At 36.2% G+C, this 20,844-nt stretch overlaps 1 protein-coding gene across 2 annotated transcripts in view; it reads left to right on the top strand.

Annotated features, from left to right (window-relative positions):
- The first annotated feature begins 19,957 nt into the window (after positions 1-19,957).
- The window catches only part of LOC129237813 (scoloptoxin SSD14), an 82,808-nt gene continuing 81,921 nt past the window's right edge, over positions 19,958-20,844 (top strand). For both annotated transcript variants that reach the window (XM_054872757.1, XM_054872754.1), the window contains exon 1: positions 19,958-20,734. In XM_054872757.1, coding sequence (XP_054728732.1) covers positions 20,667-20,734 — 68 coding nt within the window. In that variant the 5' untranslated portion in view covers positions 19,958-20,666. The remainder of the gene's footprint in view (positions 20,735-20,844) is intronic.

Below are 20,844 nucleotides of genomic sequence, written 5' to 3'. Positions count from 1 at the left end.
GTCCTGGTCGCTCCTCATCAAAAACGGATGTTCGCCCACGTTTAAATTCGTTGAACTAATATCTAACTGTGGTCATAGATGGCGAAGCCTCCCCATATACGGCATCCAACTTTGCTTTTATCTCTTCGCATTTTTTCCTATCCAAAAACAAAAAGCGAATTATCGAACGATACTGCTCTTTTTCCATCTTAGCGAAAATCACGTAACATCTCTTACTCGAATAGCTCCCAAATCCAAACTAATCTATCAATCAGTCTGAAATTTGTTTTTCCGTCGTTTGATACATGCCAGCCCACGATGCTAATACCAACTTCCCTCAGCAACCCCCACTGTCATCAAACACACTTATTGAACCGCCCTCGTATAGAGCTACCTCTAAGTTGTTTGAAATCTTTTTTTTTTTTGTAGTCGAAAGCTTAATTTTTCCCAACCAACATGGAGCTTTATGCCTGGCAGATCAACTACTACTTTATATATAAAAATGAATGTTTGTCTGTATGTCATCGATTAACTCAAAAACTACTGGACCGATTGTTATAAAAATTGGTACATATGTATGTATATGTATTTTTCCACGGAGAAGGTTTGTAGAATATGCTGATTTATGCCCCATGCACCACCAGGAGGCACTGCAGAGTAGCAACTTCTGCCCCGTTAAACCGATTGTCATAAAAAAAGTATGACCATGTATTTTTACACAGAGGAAACGAATATGATATGTTCAACACCCGCTGATGAACTTAATGCATGTCTTAAATCATCAATTCTATGGCGTCATTTACAGAAATTGACTTTGAAAGGTAACATGCGTGTACAACTACAACGGGATGAATCGACTGGAAATTTTGCAAAACAATTTTGGATATTGGAAATGGGCGAACGGAAATTGTTGAGTCTACACAATGTATCACCCTGCCAGCAAACTTCTGTAAGATCACAGAACGCATCGACGAATTGGTGCAAAAAGTTTTCCAAACATTGCACAAAACTACAAACACCATCAGTGGCTCAGTACGCGTGCTATGTTAGCAGCCAAAAACATCGAAGTCAATACCATCAACTTCACCATTCATCATGGAATACCCAGTGAAACGACAACATATATGTAAGTACATCGATACTATGGAGAATCAAGACGAGGTTGTCAACTATCCAACTGAATTCTTGAATTCGCTTGATTTGCCAGGCATGCCACCGCACGTTCTTACATTGAAAATTGGTGTACCCATCATTATTCTTCGAGACATGAATCCACAACGACTTTGCAACGGAACCAGACTCTCAGTCTCAGAGGATGGGGTCTTCAACCTAAGCATACATTATGGCTGTATAAGGCGGTTATATGACCAATTTTAACGTATGGCTCGGTAGTTTGGTGGAAAGCTCTAGAGAGAGAGTACAATACCAAATTACTCGGCAGAATACAAAGATCAGCCTGTGCAATAACGGTCGGTGCAATCAGATCATGTCCTAGAGAGGCTCTCAATGCACTGACACACGTTATTCCAATAGACCTACATATAAAGAAGATGGCAACCATGAGTGCATTTAGGTTAAATGAAGCGGGTCGCTGGGAAGAAAAAACTTATGGTCACGCTAGTCTATTATTGCGACAAACTCAGTTAACCTCGGTGAGGACTGACTACATCGTCCCGATGGTAACGTTCAATAGGAATTTTGCCACACTATTTCCATCTAAAAAAGAATGGAATAAGGGATTATCTCTAAACAACTTCGATACCACAGTCTATACAGATGGCAGTAAAATGGATTGTGGTGTCGGAGCTGGTATATATTCTCAGAGACTTGGAATTGAAAAATCTGTGCGTCTCCCTAATACCAGTAGCGTCTTCCAAGCGGAAGTACTAGCAATTGGGGAAGCCTGTAGGTTACTAATCGCAGATTTCTCTTTTAAGGGCAATATCGCTATTCTTTCGGATAGCCAAGCTGCAATCCAGGCGCTGGATGCTACTATAACAACCTCTAAAGTGGTGGAGCAAAGTAGGAATAGCCTCACCAACTTGAGTGAAAACCATGGAGTAACCTTAATTTTGGTCCCGGGACACCGGAACATAGAAGGTAACGAAAAAGCTGATGAACTGGCAAGAGGGGGATCTGCCATGAATAGCGCTCTTGCAGTACCAGTATTCACTCCACTAGGTGCGGTCAAGAGTGCAATTTCCTTAAAATACCTTCGAATTGCAGAGTGTAGATGGAGAGACCAGACGAAATGCAAAATCAGCAGAACGTTATGGCCCACCTACAACCTCAAGCAATCGTCGACATTAATAAACATGAAACGACGGGACACCTGTAGACTTACGGCAGTCATAACTGGCTTCTGGTCTATCGGAGAACAAACCGCCAAAATGGGCATCCCTCACAACACATACTGTCATAGTTGTAAACAACCGGAGAAAAAAGAAACAATCTTCCATTTTCTCTGTGAATGCCCTGCCCTATGGAAGGACAGAATGTCAACCCTGGGCAAACCGCTGTTCGAGAGTCTCGAGCAGCTGTCTGGCTTAGACGTCAACAACCTAATAAGGTTCCTAAACCGCACAGACTGGATATAGTCCTGCTGCAAATAACTGTTAAACAATTTGGTAACGAGGATGTGGCAACAAAATGGTGCGGAAGCGCTAGTTGGATTCTGGATGAATCACCACTCTAACCAACCAACCAACCAGACTCTCAGTCAATAAAATGATGAACAATGTTATCGAGGCAACAATTTTGACTGGAAAATTCAAAGGTGAAGACGTACTGTTGTCACGTATCCCAATAATCCCGACAGATATGCCATTCGAATTCAAACGTTTACAGTTCCCCGTGCGACTCGCTTTCTCAATGACTATAGTCATTAACAAAGCACACAATCGTGCTTCTCACATGGACAGCTCTACGTGGCTTGCTCACGTGTCGGAAAACCTTCTGATCTATTCGTCTACGCACGAGATGGAAAAACAAGAAATATTGTGTATCTCACAGCACTTCAATAAACATCGAATTCAAACAAAACTTTGTAATGTCACAATTTTTTCGAAATAAACAAAATCAACAAAATGGTTTAGAATGAATTGAATATTTGTGTACTGATTTTTCTTTGGAGTTATTTTTCTTAAATTTATTTTAGTTGTTGGCGTAGCAACGCGCATCGGGTACAACTAGTTAATGAATAAATAAATAAAAGAATTCTTAAAAAAATATTTTTTTTTTTTAATTATAGTAGCATTCATTATGCAATTAACATGTAAGAAACTGTTAAAATTTTTTTGAGTTTATGGTTGAAGGCAGGTTTTGCAACTTCATAGAACGCACTGCTATTATTATGGGCACGTCTGTATGTACATATTTTCTGAATAAACTTCTATTCATTTAAAAACTGAAATTAAGTTGTAAGAAAATAATTGTACAGAAGCACAGAACGGATTTATTTCCCACATTATTCGACCTTCGTATCTGTAAATCTGTACACTCATTTATGAGTACGCATTCTTTTATACATATAGTATTTACATATTTAGATATATGCATAAATGTTCATGTCTTAAGTTATTGGTTTCAAAATTAAAAATTTCGCTATTTTTAATGCATTCATAACAACTCCTATAAGTACAATTATTCATCTTGCGCGTTTTTTAATTCTTCTTAATTTTATTTCATTTATCCCAAATAACTAAGTAATTTCGTAGCAACTATTTTTAGTTATTTTTTATACAGCTTTCTCGCACACATATGCAAGTGGGTGGTTTATACTTCGACTATTACATGGATATATATCAGCTTTACATGTGTATATATTTGCACATGCATACATACTCATCCGCTCATGCATAGACTACAAGTACAGATGAGTACACCTTTCTGAAATACTCAGCAGGTGGACGGCTATTCCAAATGTAAACAAAACTATACACGCACCTTCATACGTGTGTATCGTGTAATCAAACGCTGGAAATATTCTGCTTTGATTTGCTTTTGCTTTCCTTTTAACGCTAAAAAATTCGTTTTCTATGTCGCTGCTCAAGTGTACATAGCTGACTTTTTCGTATCAATAGGCTGTTATTTTCTCGGCAATATTTGGCATTTTGGTAGCATATACACATGCATACATATTTATATGTATTTTTATAGGCCAAAATGCTTGAATTTAATTTTTCTTAGCTCCTTCTGTAAACACATTTTTTGGTCCAGAGCTTCCATTCTACACATATACGATGCGTTGTAAAGCTTATTTGCGAAAAACGAAAATTTGATATATTTTACGTTGATTGCCTTGAAATCTTTTACGATTTTAAAACTATATTTTTAGCTATTATGGAAGTCTTAAAAACTTGCGCCTGATTCTAGTAAGTTGTATACAAAATTTGAAAAAAGGCACATTGGCTTATAAGATGCCCAATAATATGAATTTGTAAATAAATTTCAAAGATTACATAATCATTTTCCGAAATTTCACTCGAAATAATTCTTGGAAATAAAAAAAAAATATTCTCATCACAGGGTCTTTTTATTATATCTGCGATCATGCACATGAAGAGGGGACGTACTGAAATACTCATATACATATGTACTATAGTTACACCTGCAACTGCGTTTAAAGCAGCGCGATATATTTCAAAACTTTGCCAATTTATTTATTTTTTATTTAATTATTTTTACTTTTTATACAAATATACTATACAAATATATAATATAAATGCTTCACCATATAATTTAAAGTTTCAAACTTTGTCAAAAATTTGAAAAAATTCCAAAAACTTTCATCATAGTTTCAAATTTTTAGGTAGAATCTTTTGAAAAATTGTTTAGTACTATGTGTAGTTTTATACCCCATGAAATTTTCATATAAAAAGTACAATTTTTTTGCCGTATTGTGCATTTTCTCCACATAAAAATAATTTGGAGCATTCGTAAAATGGAGGAAAATGCATGAAAACGTCAACAAAAAGTTATCAAAAATAAACTCGAATTTTGGGCCACTTTAACTAGCACAATGTTATTAGGTGCGCAACTAAGTTCTCGCTGTTTTTTTGATGAAAATACAACTTTATTCTGAAAAAATGGTTAAAAGTTAATCATTGAAAGTATTGGCCATCGCTGGCTACTACTTTTTCCCCATCTTTCTGGTAGATCTCGTATACCGTCGCGGTAAAACTGTTCATCTTTTGAGGCTATCCACGGATCAAGCCATTTTTTGATGTCTTCATATGAATGGAACTGCTGCTTAGCTAGACCATGTGCCATCGATCAGAACAGGTAATAATCGGACGGCGCAATATCCGAAGAATATGGCGAGTGGGGTAGATTTCCCATTTAAGTGTTTCCAGGTACATAGGTTTCAATAGGTTTGGCAACGTGGGGCCGAGCGTTGTCATGCTGTAGAATCACTTTTTCTCCGCGTATTGCGGCCGCTTCTCGCGCAGTTATCGGCTCAATCGCATCAATTGAAGTCGATACCGATCCTCAGTGATGGTTTCGCTTGGTTTCAACAGTTCCTAATAAATAACACCAGCTTGGTCCCACCAAATACATAGCATAATATTGTTGTTGTAATGAATATATTTTTCATCAGCCGTCACGATGCGATGAAGAAAACCCTTCCTTTTTTGACGGTGGAGCAGTTGTTCACAGGCGAAAAAATGAGATTCAACATCCCTTGCTTTTAACTCATAAGGAACCCAAGTCCCCTGTTTCTGAATCATTTCCAAAGCATAAAATCGCTTGGAAATGGATTGCTCCTAATACTGAAGCAAGCTCTTCTTGCATTTGACACGGATCCTCAGTGAGCAATGTCTCCAATTCAGCGTCTTCGAAGGTTTTTGGCCTTCCTTCCTGTGGTCAACATTAAAATCACCGTCTTTGAAGCGACAGAACCAATCTCGGCACTTTGTTTCACTTAAAGCAGCATCTCCATAAACTTTTTGTAGCTCTCAATGCGCTTCAGACGCCGTTTTTTCGAATGAAAGACGAAAATCTAAACTTCCCGCAAATGACGATTATTCGGCACAAAATAAGACATTTTCAAAAAACAAAAAGTATATGATGCCAAAACATAATCACTAATGTGTCGAAGCAGTTTGTTTACCATATGTCTAAGCTTGGTTTATGACGTTTAGGTAATGTTAGAATCGACTAGCGCACACTGCTGGAGCACCTAATATAATAAAATTGAATATGCTGTAAAGCTGCAAAATAAATTTGAAATTTTTATGGCAATATTTTGATTTTTTTTTAATCTATTCAAAGTTTGAAACCTTGAGTTACAGTATGTTTAGTATAAGCATGACTGGCACAATCCACACTAGAGTTCTATTATAAAAAAAATTAAATGCTGCTAAATAGGCCTAATACGATGATAGTTTTGAGCAAAATTTAGAAAGCGTACGTTGTTTTTAGAAAATCAGTTCCACATATGAGAAACGATTTGAAGCAGTGTTCCAATGCACACACCCTAAAGGTCCAAATTTGTCACATGCATCTGCGACGTTAACGATTTCTCCGGGCGAAACCGAAAAAAAACCTCTCCGAAGTATGACCATTGATTTGTTTGTGCCAAAGGCGAAATTTCCATTGCGTGAAGCTGAAACAGTTGTAGGGAAAACTGGTGTTAATGTATTCGAGGATGAGCCGAAGCACATTGAAAAAACGGCTATTCTCATTATCAGATATTGAAAGAAGACTTGTATGGGCTAAGGCAAATTCAGAATGGATTTATGGAAACGTAATATTCACGGATGAATCTTCCTTTTGAACGCATAGTTTCATACGTCAATAACTGTTAAACATCCAGCTATGGTTTTTGTTTGGGACTGTTTCTGTGAAAAAAGTTTAAGGCCATTTATTTGTCTTTTTTACTTTTGTCTTTGAATACAAATTTGATAAATAAAATGTATCCAAAAGCAATATTACCGTAAGCTGCGAAGGTGTTTGGTAGAACTAGACAACCACGGATTTTACAACGATCCCAAACATCGAAGCAGGAGGTGCGTAGAGTGGCCTTCACAGTTTGGGCAATAGCTAAGCATAAACTTAAAGGCAATCAAATATGGGTGGTTAAACAATTGTCAAGGCAAATTTGGCTGATTTGGAGCCGCTTACCTCCACAACAGAAATTAACACAAAGTATGGCTCGAAGAAACGAAGCTTTAAAGCTAACGGTGGTGACCATACATTTTAATGTATATATTGCGTATAATAAATATTATAAGCTCATATGTAAGTATTTAATGCAGTTTGATAAAATCGAATTGGTCAAATACTTTCTAAGTTATGGCGGTCACGCTTTTATTAGACCGACCGAGCATATTCCGTTTTTGTTAAAGCAACTAACATTTTATAACAAAATTAAACAAAGAATAAATACATAGTTAAAACTTAGGAAAGTCTCTGTACTACTTTACCCATAGATTTCTGACTTAAGGGGTCCGATAATTTAAAATTTTCATTTGAATGGAATTCAATAGACTAATTTCAGACGTCTAGATCTTTTGATATTTCGGCTTTTAAAAATAACTGTAACATTTTTGGAAGGATTTTCGCAGTATTTTCGATTCTACAGCTGTTTTAGCAGGTAGAGACAGTGGTGGCATCAATGGAAAATATGCACTCTCAAAACTTTAAACACAATTATCTCAAAACGACTTTTCGCGGCCTGGTGTTGTCAAAAAAAACAAAACTGTTCAACCGAATCGTTTGAAATTTTAATATGTTGTTCACAACATCAATGGCTACCGCCCGTACTAGTACTCGTATCATACTGTTATTTCAATTATTTCGCATTTTTTTATTAAAAAACTGAAAAAAAGGATTTTTATATTGTCAAATTCAAAACCGCGCCATTTTGTCAAAGATTTTTTTTCTTATCCTTAAGGGTTTTTCAATTGGCGCGGGTCGATTTTGGCGCCCTGTGGCAGCCATTTTGTTTTGGTGGCATCTGTCAAATCTTTTGTTTATTATTCAGTTGTTTATGCCAAATCATCATGGTAAGTTACACGATTGAACAGCACGTTCAAATGATAAAACTTTATTATCAAAATGAGTGTTCATTAACGCAAACGTTGCGCGCATTGCGCCCATTTCTCGGTAGACGTGGTAGCCCTTCAAAGTCGACTCTTCAACGTTTGGAGGCCAAATTTAGGACGGCCGTACGTTCAATGAACGCAAGATCAGCCGAGAACATTGCCGCGGTCCGTGAAATTGACCGAGGAGCTCAAAGTTGATGACCATAGACAACGCCGTTTGTTCGCTGACTGGGCTTCGAATCGCTTGGAAGAGAACCCCAGTTTTGGGCGAAAAATCATCTTTAGTGACGAGGCGCATTTTTGGATGAATGGCTGTGTTAACAAACAAAATTGCTATTTATGGGACGACACCAACCCACACGAGGTACACCAGGTGATAATGCATCCTCAAAAAGTTACCGTTGGTGTGGATTTTGGGCCGGCGGCGTCATTGGTCCGTACTTTTTTGAAAACAACGTTGGTGAGGCGGTCACCGTCAACAGCGAGCAGCAGGACGGCGCTACGTGCCACACAGCAAACGCCACGATTGACATTCTGCACATCTACCCGCCCTTATTGAAAAACCCTTTACATAGATAGATGGTATGGGAATCTCTATACCAATATCTATTGAGGAATTTGCTTCATACAGCTCGTACCGAAAGGGACTGCATATAATAGAAATTAGTATAACCATGATTTTTTTGAAAATATATTTTTAAACGGATATTAGAATGTGAGCTATCCATCGAGTTGTTCGTTTGAGTTTCCCCGAATGAATGCCGCATGCAACATGCCTAACTCTATAACTCGATTTCCATAATTCCCCAAACTTATTTGTGATTATGGTTGCAGTAGTGTTCTGTCTAGATTTGATCGTTTTCCAGTGAAGAAATATAGGAATAGAATAAGATCGGACTATTATCTTCGTACCATCTTATTGTGGTATTTAAAAAGAAAATTACGCCAGGTAGACGGACCATAGTTATGGCTCATCTACCGTGTCATACATTTTAAACAATGCTGCTAAGAAATGAGCTCAAGTCTTCAATTCCTTCGATAAACTGGAAAGAAGACCATTTGATCAAAAATTCTATCGCAAAAGAAGCTCTTGAAAATTTTTGTTCTCTATTGAAACCGAATATACAAAAAGTATTTTCTCCAAGGTAAACAAGTATAAAATGGGCAATTCGAGAGATGATCATTTTTTGAAGTGATGTAACAGGTGGACAGGTTAGGACCTAACTTAACCTAACAGGTGTTTGGTTCCGGGTGTTTAATTTTATGCAAGTGGCAAAAGTTTCTGATCGTCATTCACTTGATAGTGGAAAGGATGATTCCTCTCCATATCGGCTCAAACAGCTCACAACTTCCGAGTACGCCCAAATATGTTGTGGTTAGCACCGGAACTCCATTTTGGAGAAAGCTAATGTGAGAATGCCAAGTTTTTCAGGATCTATGATTGTAAATGAAAAACTCAGAATGAATAGAACAAAAATGTCTCGCATGAGAGTTCCGCGTTTTAATGATGACCACGGCAAATGATTTGAAGGCTATGTACTATGGACATGTATCTAGAATGTCTGAACTTTTTATTGAGAAGATGTCTCTGCTCGTCTAGTTGATGTTTTCGGGAAGACTAAGGCTGGCATCACGGGAAATGGAACGAAGAGCATACGCATTATGTCGTTTAATACAGCTGTCTTGTAACGAAGGGCAAATTCGGTGTCGGTCTTGTGGTGAAAAAGAAACTCTGCCGCTGAGCCTTGACGTTCACCCCGATGGACGAACGTCCATTTCAAATCTTCATTTAGGATTGGTCTTCATCTTTTTGTACCATATTAATGGCAAAACATGCAGATGAAGTTCTAATCATTTCTATTAAAATCCTGTTAAAAACTTCTCAGTTTTGAGACTATAGAGAAAAGAATGGCCAATAAAATATTTTACAATTCTGTGATATAAATGTGGAAGTTTGAATTTTATTCGAAAATGGAAGTTCAAACGATTTTATCTAGAAAAGTTTCCTGTCCATGGTACATATTTTCGAAAAACTCAAATGTTGGCTATTTTGATCATTTTGAGTTGAGGTATCTCGATCCTAATGCCAGGGCACCAAAAAGTCTCTGTTTTTAATTACAATTTTTATAAACCTGTTACAAGCAGAAAATATCATAATTTATTTATTTTAAAAAAATTGACTTAAAGAGTAAATCGTATAAGCTAATTGTAACATAAAGCGATAGCGTCGAGGCCTTACGCTTAAACTGTGTTATGGAGTACTTTTGTATTGTGTCTTAAATTCTAATGTGTAGGTTGGTTATAAATATCATAATTATTTACTTATTCTTAATTCTTAATATTTTGATAATTTTTCATACTATCTCTTTTATTTAGTACATATAAGCTGCTGGATATGCATGCTTGAGTGTCAACAGGAGCTGTATGCTTTATTATAAAATGGTTGCAACCTACGGTTGTTAATTTGATATTCTGTATAGTTTATTCGGCCCAAACAAACAAGTTAGAACAGAATGCTAAAGTATGAGTATTTGCTGTTGAATTGAACAAAAATTAGAACAAAATATAATGAGAAATAATCAATCAGTATATATTAGGGATGTCAAATTCGGTAGCCCGAGGTGTAGAGATTTCGGTATTTTTAAGTCCCGAGAATTCTGCGATTATTTACCTAGAATCCTAAGCTTACCGCCTTTGGTCAAGTTGTTGAAAATTGTGAATGTCTAAATACCTAACCTCGGGATCCAGGGAGTGCAATAAAGAGATCTGGAAAATCCCGTGAGTGTAAAAATGGAAAAAGTTCACATCCATAGGATATTTCTACTTTTGAGAAAATTTAATTTTTTTTGATTATTTTTAAATTTTTCTGACTATTGCTTGAATGACATATAATATTGATTTTGTCTAATTTTAATCAAATACTAAAGCCTGAGCTATAGGAAAAAAGATTAATAAAAGTATATCATAATTTTGAATACTAATGATGTAATTTACAGGCATATTAACGAATTTGGCACCCAAATTGACCCAGTTATTTTATTGCTGCAATTAAAATACTTACATACATATACAATTTTAGCTTTATATATAAGAGATTTTATGTCTACGGCTGTGTCAGATTAAACATTAATGAATTTAATTTTCATTAATTTAAGACTAATTTAATTTATTGATTGAGTGAGTGCTTTAAAATTAATAATGTGAAATTATATGCCTTTTTAATTGGATTGGCGCTGCTGCTTCAATACATATTAGACACATAAACATACATACATACATACTATATAACATACACACATAACGAGTGTGCGTAAATGCCCGGAATAAATCCGAAATAAAAAGGCAGGAAACACGAGCACCTAATGCAGACATCAAACTGTGCCATAAATTCCGGGCTTGTCACAACAATCAAATTGTCTAATTCAACTGGCACTACAGCACAAAAATTTGTCTATCTACACACATGCAAATTTACACATAACATATGTATGTTAGTTTCACTATGAGCACAAGTGTAGGGATTGAAGTTAAGCAGCCGTCAGCGGCCAGTCGGTTCCGCAGAGGGCAATTTGATACTCCATTAAACAAGACCACTTGTGCGAATGTCAAATGGGTCATCGTATAAAATTACATATGTACACACACTTATGCATATGGATACATACATATATTCAAATATGTATCTATGTTTGTGAATGCTTTGCAACTTGAACCGCTTAAGCTTGGCCGCCTAACTCTTCCTCCCCAACAATTGTGTTGGGTTAGCAATTAAAGTGCGTAGGCTACAATTCAATCGGCAACACTTCATAAGAACAGTGAAAGAACAACACAAAAAATAACAAAGCGAAACGTCAAGTGGAAGATATTTGAATTCCGTAGGAAACGTGCGTGAAGCAGCATCAGCAGCGGCCGAAGAGTAAGGAGGCAGAAGGGATATAGTAAAAGATCAACGCCATATGGAAAATCTCACATGACGCCTTACCACAAACGTACTCGTAGCTGAAATGCGTTACCAAGTAAAAGCAAAAAAAGGGAACAACAACAAAAGCTCAGAAACAAATAACATACCAGAGCTGTAGCAAAATCAACAAACTAACGGAAGGAATGCGCCCAAAAGCAGCAAACGAAAATCAGAATAAATCTACAATTTATAAACTCAAAATTTTTTTTGCCACAAGGGGTATTTTGCAAGGGGTAGATAGAACTTTTGAAAAACTCCTATACACACATACATACATATGTATATAAATTGTGCGTTTTTATGCTGAAGAATGCTTCCGATGGTGGAAGCTGCTGTGACTTGTATAGGCGTAAAAGTATTATAAATAAATCAAGTCATAAAAAAACTATAAAGTTGAGCAAAATTAATCATTCTCTCGGAAGATTTATAATTTTTGCAAAAGGCGTCGTACCTGAAACATATTTCACACTTGCTAAAGCTGCAGTAGATAGTGCAAATAGACAAGCAATGGAGTATGTAAAGGTCAAAATAAAGATTTCCATTACTAAAAAAATATATTTTTTTATTTAGTAAACAACTTATTCGAAGACAAAATATGTTTCATTTTTATTTGATGGAGAAAACTTCTGGAAAGTAATCTGCTGATTTTAAACCACCAAACTACAGATACAATATATTTACATTAGGGCGGGTCGATTTAAAAATCGCTCATTGCTCTGTGAAAATCGTATTCTAGGGATCAAAATAAGAAACTTTGCCGAAGGAACCATACCTCTAAAACGAATTCTGATGTCCCCCAATTTGGGTCGAACGAAAAATCCCACTTTGACCCATTTAGAGTGCTCCAATCGAGTCCAAATGTATGACCGGCCCCCACTAACTTTGGACGGCCGATCCACCCATCCCAGTGGCACACCCCCTGGAACTCCCCTGGGGGGTTCCCCATACAATCATTTCAAAATATCAACATTTTTGGCCTTTACATGAGAAAAGAAGCTAAAAATTTCGACCCAAATTGGGGGACATCAGAATTCGTTTTAGAGGTATAGTTCCTTCGGCAAAGTTTCTTATTTTGATCCCTAGAATATGATTTTCATAGAGCAATGGGCGATTTTTTTGCCTCCCCACAAATCGACCCGGCCTAATTTACATGTGCGAATTCACCTTAGTATTAAACTCATCGTGAAAAGCATTCAGAAGGTGTGGCCAACATCAGATCGTTAATCGGCGCTCAGCTAATTTGAAGGTATCGGCTGATTGGCTAACGTAACCAGAGATGTAACAGCCGTTTGTTTACGATAATACTGGGACTGTGTTAGTAATATAAGGAGAAATTCAACGCATCCATTGTGCAGGTACTTCGTTACCGTCTTAGCAACAACTGATTGGACGAATGTAGTAATACGTGTGAAATGAACGAGAAGTTACTCTCAAAATTTTGCTTCGAATTGGCAAACCTTGTAATTTATCATCCTTATATCGAAGTATTTATAATTTCGTAAATGCACAAATACGTTTTGCAAATCACGGATGTGACAAACGGACATAATAGCAGACACTTGGAAAAGTAGATAACCAAACTAACTCGGATAACAAATGCGACGTAGGACTGCGATCACCGTACATTCAACATACCAAGAGAACACGTTGACCACACTAATCTCGTGCCCACGTCAGTCGATTCTTCGTTATCGGAACGACACGGATTAATATCATTCCTCATACATGTACGGAGAATGTTTATGCTGCTGCACAGTGCGGCCGATTCCCAAAAAGCTGGCCAAAAGTCGAAAAAAAAGTTTCTAGATAGAGTTTTTTTGTCTTTGGGTTGGATACAGTAATGCCTTGAGTAGTGAAAACCGTTCATAGCAACGTCCTGTACCCTAAGTACTTTCAGTCGCAACGTGGCCTTCGTTTGAGCATCGTATTACTGTCGATGAATAGTGAAAGTTGTACACATTTGAAAGATTTTGTAATGGAGTAAATTGAACAAAACCAAATGGAATCATCTTCGGAAGGTTAGTAAAATACGAGAAATCTTTAGTACATATCAATACCTCGACACAAAATTTTTAGCTGCAGCAATACGTAGATACATTTTTTGCAATTTTTTTTTAAATTTGAGTTTTCAAACTGTATAGTAATACAACGCCGTCATATGCTGCTTTGAAACCTATTAAATGTTACTCAAAAAAGTAATGGTTACTGAATAAAATAAGATTCAGCTGCTACCACTTGCTATCTTGGCTTTTATGCTATTTTTTGTGCACAAGAAATAAATATGGGGTGACCAATAGGGGTGGAAGAGGGTGCATTTTCAAAATTTTAAGATCAAATTCGTAATCAGCGACCCCGAAAACATATAAATTAACATGCATCTTGATTATGTTCTAGAATATACGCTATTTCACGTGAGGGGGTGGCCAATAGGGGTGGAAGGGGGTGGATTTTCAAAATTTTAAGATCGAATTCGTAATCAGCGACCCCGACAACCCCCGAGTAAAAAAATTTGAATCAATTACTTAATTTTTTGAGTTTTGGCCAGCGTTTCGGGAATCGGCCGCACTGTGTGCTGCAACAGCTACAACAACCATAAGAACCAAGGCGTACATATACAAGGTAGTGTTATTAAAACAACTGATTTCTTCTTCTCCCATTCGCTTTGCATTTAGGGGCCAGTAAATGAGAATGTTTATGATGAGAAGTTTTATTTGCCATCAATTCGAAGAGTAACAAACAAAATTGATCAAAGAACATCGTCCGTACATTGAGTTCTAACCGCTGGAGGTGCACTCTTCCATTATACATGAGGTAGCCGAATTCGATGGCTTTATTGCAATGAGTTTTGGTTGCGAAGATCCAGTTGTTGGAAAGTGTATATAAAAGACTTGCCGCGCTCCCACCCAACGAGCAATTATAATGGCAAATATGCTCATCTCAATGCACAAGAAGCAACATTGGAGGCTTTATCGAACAATCCTCAGCCAAAATTCAGTTAAAGGAGAAATGCAAACTAGATCAGAAGCAACAGATAAGCCCGATCTGTAACAAGACCTTATCAATCAACTACAGAATTTCTCAAGCACGTATCACAGATCACAAGACGCTAAAATTGCAACCACTAGTGCTAATTTTGAGGTTCATTGACAAATCAAGTGAACAAATACAATATTACGAGAGTTGCCTTTTATAATGAAAACACGGTAAAATAATAAAATATTATCCTTGTAAATCAATACATTTCTGCATTCGCTTTAACCAATTTTTAAAGCACTTTTGCCACTTAGAAATGGATACCACCAAAATAAGCTGTATAAAGGCTTCAACAGCTTCTTTAAGCATTGACCATGCATTTATTTTTGATGTTCGGGAACAAAAAGATAAAAGATAAGGTGTCACCAAATCAGGGCTGAAAGGCGGATGACCCATTAATTCAATCTTTTGAGTGCTTAAAAACTTTTTTGTGTATGTCGATATGTGAGAGTTCGTATTGCCTTCGTGAAGGATGATTCGTATTCGGCGGTTGGTTTTCCGTGGTGGTTTTCAAATGGTTGGGAACCACTAAGAATTGAATGTTTTAGGTTTGTCTAGTGGGTCGGCCTACACGAAATTCGCGCTGCAAGGATCGCCGGCCACTTTGGAACTCGTTGTATGAGCGATTGTCTAAGTTTGGCTAAGTGGGAAGCTTCAACGTCAAAAAACGAAGTAAGTTGATCAATTCACCCCCGACTCGATAATCCATGCCGAAAATCATAATAAATAATCACAAGAAGGTTTTCACGAGCTAATTCCATCTTTTGGGGAAGATGAACCTTTTAACTTACTGAAAAAAGAATAAATAAAGCTCGTAAGTGAAAACGTTATATGTGATTTTATGCTAAAAATATCGAGTTATATCGAGGAGCTCATCCTCCTATTTGTGGCGTGCGTTTTGATGTTGTTCCACAAATGGATGCTTGTAACTTTTGTATTAGTTCATCGATTTTGTTGAATCAAAGTTTATTTTTTTTGTAATAAAACAGAGCTTAGAGTGAAAACAAAAAATATACGAAAAAATAAAAAGTTTTAAAGATCCTTTCTCTCAAAGTACAATTTTTTTTATATTTTTACAAAAAAAATTTAAAAAATCCGTTATGATAGTTCGTTATCTTTGAATCTGCAGGGCCTAGCAAAAAGTGTTTTACACACAGTTTATAGCAAATTTTATTACCTTTTAAAGGCTTTAAACGGTTTTGGAATCCCTCAATTCGTTTTCGAGATATATATGATTAAGTGGGCCGATTTTTTTTTTTTTGAAATAACGGTAATTCGTAAATATCTCGAAAACGTTACCATAGAATAAAAAATAACCTTGATTTTCGGAATCAGACGGTGATTTTACATAGGAATTTCATAACGGCGTCTCTGGTGCATTTTGGCTGTAAACCAGTGTAATTTCTAAAATAAATTTTACAAAAATTTTTTAAAATAACAATTAGAGGGTTAAAATGTTCTGAGCAACTCAAAACTATTTTTTTATTTAGTAAAAAAGTTATTCCAAAAGAACATCAGATGATAAATTTTGCACATTAAAAATTCAAAATCAAATAAAATCTTGATTTGGGCAGCTTATAAAATAAATAATATCGTCAAAGTTAAGATAGAATCAGAATACAACAAAAATATTTTCTTACGTATTGCAAACAAATATACCTACTATATAATATACATACATACATATCTCATTCCTCAGGAAATGGTCCACACTCTGTATTCTTCGTAATTCTACCGATTGTTTGAATTAAGCCCATATATGTACGTGGACTCGTAGGCTTTAGCTTTATATGTACAAATTTCTCCATCATTCTTCGTTTGCTATTTTTGTTTTGCACATTATCAATTCGTTCTAACGATATAAAGGGTTTTTCAATAAGGGCGGGTAGATGTTGAAATGGAATAAAATGGCGTTTGCTGTGTGGCACGTAGCGCCGTCGTGCTGGAACCACATGTCGTCTAGGTCCATATGGTTCAATATGGGCCATAAGAAATTGGAAGGGCCACCACGTCTACCGAAAAATGGGCGCAATGCGCGCAACGTTTGCGTTAATGAACACTCATTTTGATAATAAAGTTTTGTCATTTGAACGTGCTGTTCAATCGTGTAACTTGCCATGATGATTTGGCAAAAGCAACTGAATAATAAACAAAAGATTTGACAGATGTCACCAAAACAAAATGGCTGCCACAGGGCGCCAAAATCGACCCGCGCCAATTGAAAAACCCTTTAGATGTATACCGGCAGTGTATGAATACTGCAAAATCTGTAACAACAAACCAAGAGAAAATACACAAAACTTTAGCCATCCGTACAACGCAAACAAACATTCGCGCCAACCGGCAGCCGCTCAGTATGCCAACAACGTTGAGGTGTGATGAATAACGCCGACACCACCACCGACCGTTACCAAGCAGCCAACGCAGCCAACGTTAGATTAACCCTCTCAGACCCACGGCTGTGACGTATGTACTTGAGAAACTTTTACGACTTTTAGTCAATCATTCAAAGTTCTTATGCCAGAAGGTGTCCATAACTTTCAGGAGCTAGCAGACATACAACATAGTTATAATAAGAGATCGGATTTTTATGCAAATTCTCAATTTTAATAGAAAAAGTTCTCTCATTTTAATAGAAAAAAAACTTATTTTCAAAACTAAAGTGTATTAAAGAGGGTATCATTAAAATTCAAAAATTAAAGGAAACCAACAATTTGAGTGATATTGCCACATTTTTTTTTTCTTGTGCGGCCGCCGTAGCCGAATGGGTTGGTGCGTGACTACCATTCGGAATTCACAGATAGAACGTTGGTTCGAATCTCGGTGAAACAGCAAAATTAAGAAAAACATTTTTCTAATAGCGGTCGCCCCTCGGCAGGTAATGGCAAACCTCCGAGTGTATTTCTGCCATGAAAAGCTCCTCAGAGTTCAAAAAAATAAAAAATAGGCACTCAAATAGTAATAAATGTATAGTAAATATATGTTCAATAACTTCTATAACATCTGATAATAGCTAATGACATTGATCGATTAGATGTACAGAGAAAACAAATTATATACGAATAAAGCATGAGAACATTGATGAGTTATTATAAAGCATATTATAATAAATTAATTTCAATCTTTTTCTGAATATTATTTATATTTATCACCAATCAATGATTCATCATATCCAAAACTGTGACTTAAGCGTGTACTGTGTCATAAATTTATAAACACAAGCAAAGTTACATCAGACTGCAACAAAAGTCACGACAACGCACCAGCTCTCGCCTTAGCAGTTGTAGTCGCAAAATTAACGAAAATAGGGTTCCAACTCGTCGCTCACATCAGTTTATTTTTTTCTATTCCCTAACAAATTCGGATACTTTTAGTTAGCCGTTTTCGTCTGGTGAAATAAACTCTTTTCGTTGCTAACTTTTGTTGGCTTGTTTTAACAGATCTGCCTTTGTAGAGTGGAAAAATGTTCCTTTTGCTTTCACAATTTCAATATATATAAGAAGATATTCGCTTATAAATACTAAAAATCTGAGCAAATCGGAGCTCTGAATTTTGCTCGCCCAATGTCAAATTACTGGCAGGGTGAAAGAATTTTTAAAGGTGTACTACGTAGCAGACCTAAGAATGATAGATTTCAAGGTTTGCTTGGTAGGTATGGTGAAAAAATATGTTGAGGGGAACTTTGGAGTCCACGTCACTTGGGATGTGTTTAACTGTGTGTTACTAGTATACCTGTTTCGAGTATGGGGCTATGCGCATATAAAGGGTGGTTAAATTTCAAGGTCTGACTTCTTTCTTTGGGGTTATTTAAAAGAAAAGATGTACGTCGATAAGTCGGCAAAAATTCAAAAGCTAAGGGATGAGATAATTCGGCACATTAACGGAACCTCAATTATGCCTCAGCCATTTGGCCAATATTTTGTTCCATACCTAATTGAGCCATACCAATATTATCATAATAAAGAGAAATGACAATAATTTTCCAAAAAAAATTCTATTGAATAAAAATCAACACCGGTCCTTGAAACTTAACCATGCATTACATGTCAAGTTTTTTCGAATATTCGAGCAGTATTTTTGATTACTTTTACTTTTTGCTTAGCACTTTCTCTAAGGTACTAAGTTACACCAATTGTTCATACACTTTGCACTGGTGCTTAAAAAAAACTAAAGAATTGCTGATAAATAAAAATTAAAATTTTTGTTTAGCAGCTCGAATTGTTCAAAAGCTCGAAATTTCAAACAAGCATTTGAGCAGTTGACCAATGAACCAGTTTAGAGCGAGTATTGAGCTAGTCGCATTGTTCCATACTCGGGTATTTGGAACACATACATGTTTTAAGACTTTATTTTATACGATATAGAGATGAATATCAAAATTTACTTGCTTAACTCATTCGGAAATGGTAAAAGGACCATAACAGTGACAGAAATTGAGAGGTAGCGATACTTTAATGCTCGAAATAATGTCTAGAGAAGTGGAGATAAATCACAAAAGATTCATGAAAAAGTATTTGGACAGCAATTTCAATCAACTCGCACAATTGTTGCATCAAGGTCTGTAAGGGTTAAAGATATAAACTTATATTAACAAAAAATTACGACTGCTACTGAGCAACAATTGGCAGTGGTGAACTGGCGCAAAAGGTGTGAGCAGTGGCAAAAAAAAAAAATAACCAAAGTAGAAATACACAAAACCACATAAGCAAATAAGTATGTCTACATATATTCGCGTATGTATGTATGTACAAATCTAATTGTATGTATTTGTAGCTTCTTATTGCTCACTGTCAGATTGATCATCCCAAATTGAATGCTGGAGCTGTTCGTTTTCGGCCTGTTGCTTATTCAAGTTACGCGATTTGTTGCTACATTTTTGGGGCTTTACAGTGGAAAATCTTCGCCTTAGCAGCTCACTTTCAGTTTCGTTGTGAACGCGTGCGGTGTAGAGCGCTAACTGTTGCGGCTATTGACTATTGTTCGTGCGCGGGATGAAAAATATATAGCAGAAGATAATGCAAAATACTTACATATTTACATACATACATAAGGTGTAAAAAGAAGCGCGACAATAATTGGTGAAAATTTACAAATTTTATGTAAAAATTGACAAAAGTTACAATACAACTCGAATAAAGTTGCATGCATTACTTGTCTAAACGTGTCTAAGCAGTGTGAACGCGCATTATAACAACAAACACGTGCCTGTATGCATTCAAATATATGTATATGTATAATAGTGTAGAATAAAAATATGACACTTATTACATACTTATTGATCCGACGACTCACATCGCTGCCGTCTTGCACACTACTGTAAAAACATACAAATTTATGTAAATATTTGTTTATGTATTTAATGAAAATCGTTTAACTCTATTATATTCTAACACTCGCGTGCAAAAAGAAAACAAATTACCATCCCTGTGTGTACTCATTAATTGAAATCACGTATTCGGACTTTTTTGTTGAAAGAACGTGGAAAGTGTTACCTTTTATTTAAAACTAAATATTTTATATTTGCAAAAATAAAATATTATTGTGCGAATTTGTGTAAAGTCTTCATTGCAAGCGGAAATTCTTGGTTTCTTTGCTGAAGTCAGCTAGTTTTTTCACGCGCTAAAAGGAAATAGTAAAGCTCCAAGATGCATTCCACGGCATGTAGCGCTTCAGCTTTAAATTCAACGAACTCCACAAATGCATCGCTCAACTCGTAAGTTGGCATAATGAGTTTGATAAGCGTGTGTGTGTGCATAATTGCATGGAAGTGAATGAAAGTGATCTACCATTGGAAAAAATATTTTAAAACAAAAATCTTTGTAA

The sequence above is a fragment of the Anastrepha obliqua genome, chromosome 2 (assembly GCF_027943255.1).
Source record: "Anastrepha obliqua isolate idAnaObli1 chromosome 2, idAnaObli1_1.0, whole genome shotgun sequence".
NCBI classification, from domain to species: Eukaryota; Metazoa; Arthropoda; class Insecta; order Diptera; family Tephritidae; genus Anastrepha; species Anastrepha obliqua.
Note: the sequence above shows the minus strand (reverse complement) of the source record. Positions and strands in the feature narration are given on the sequence as shown.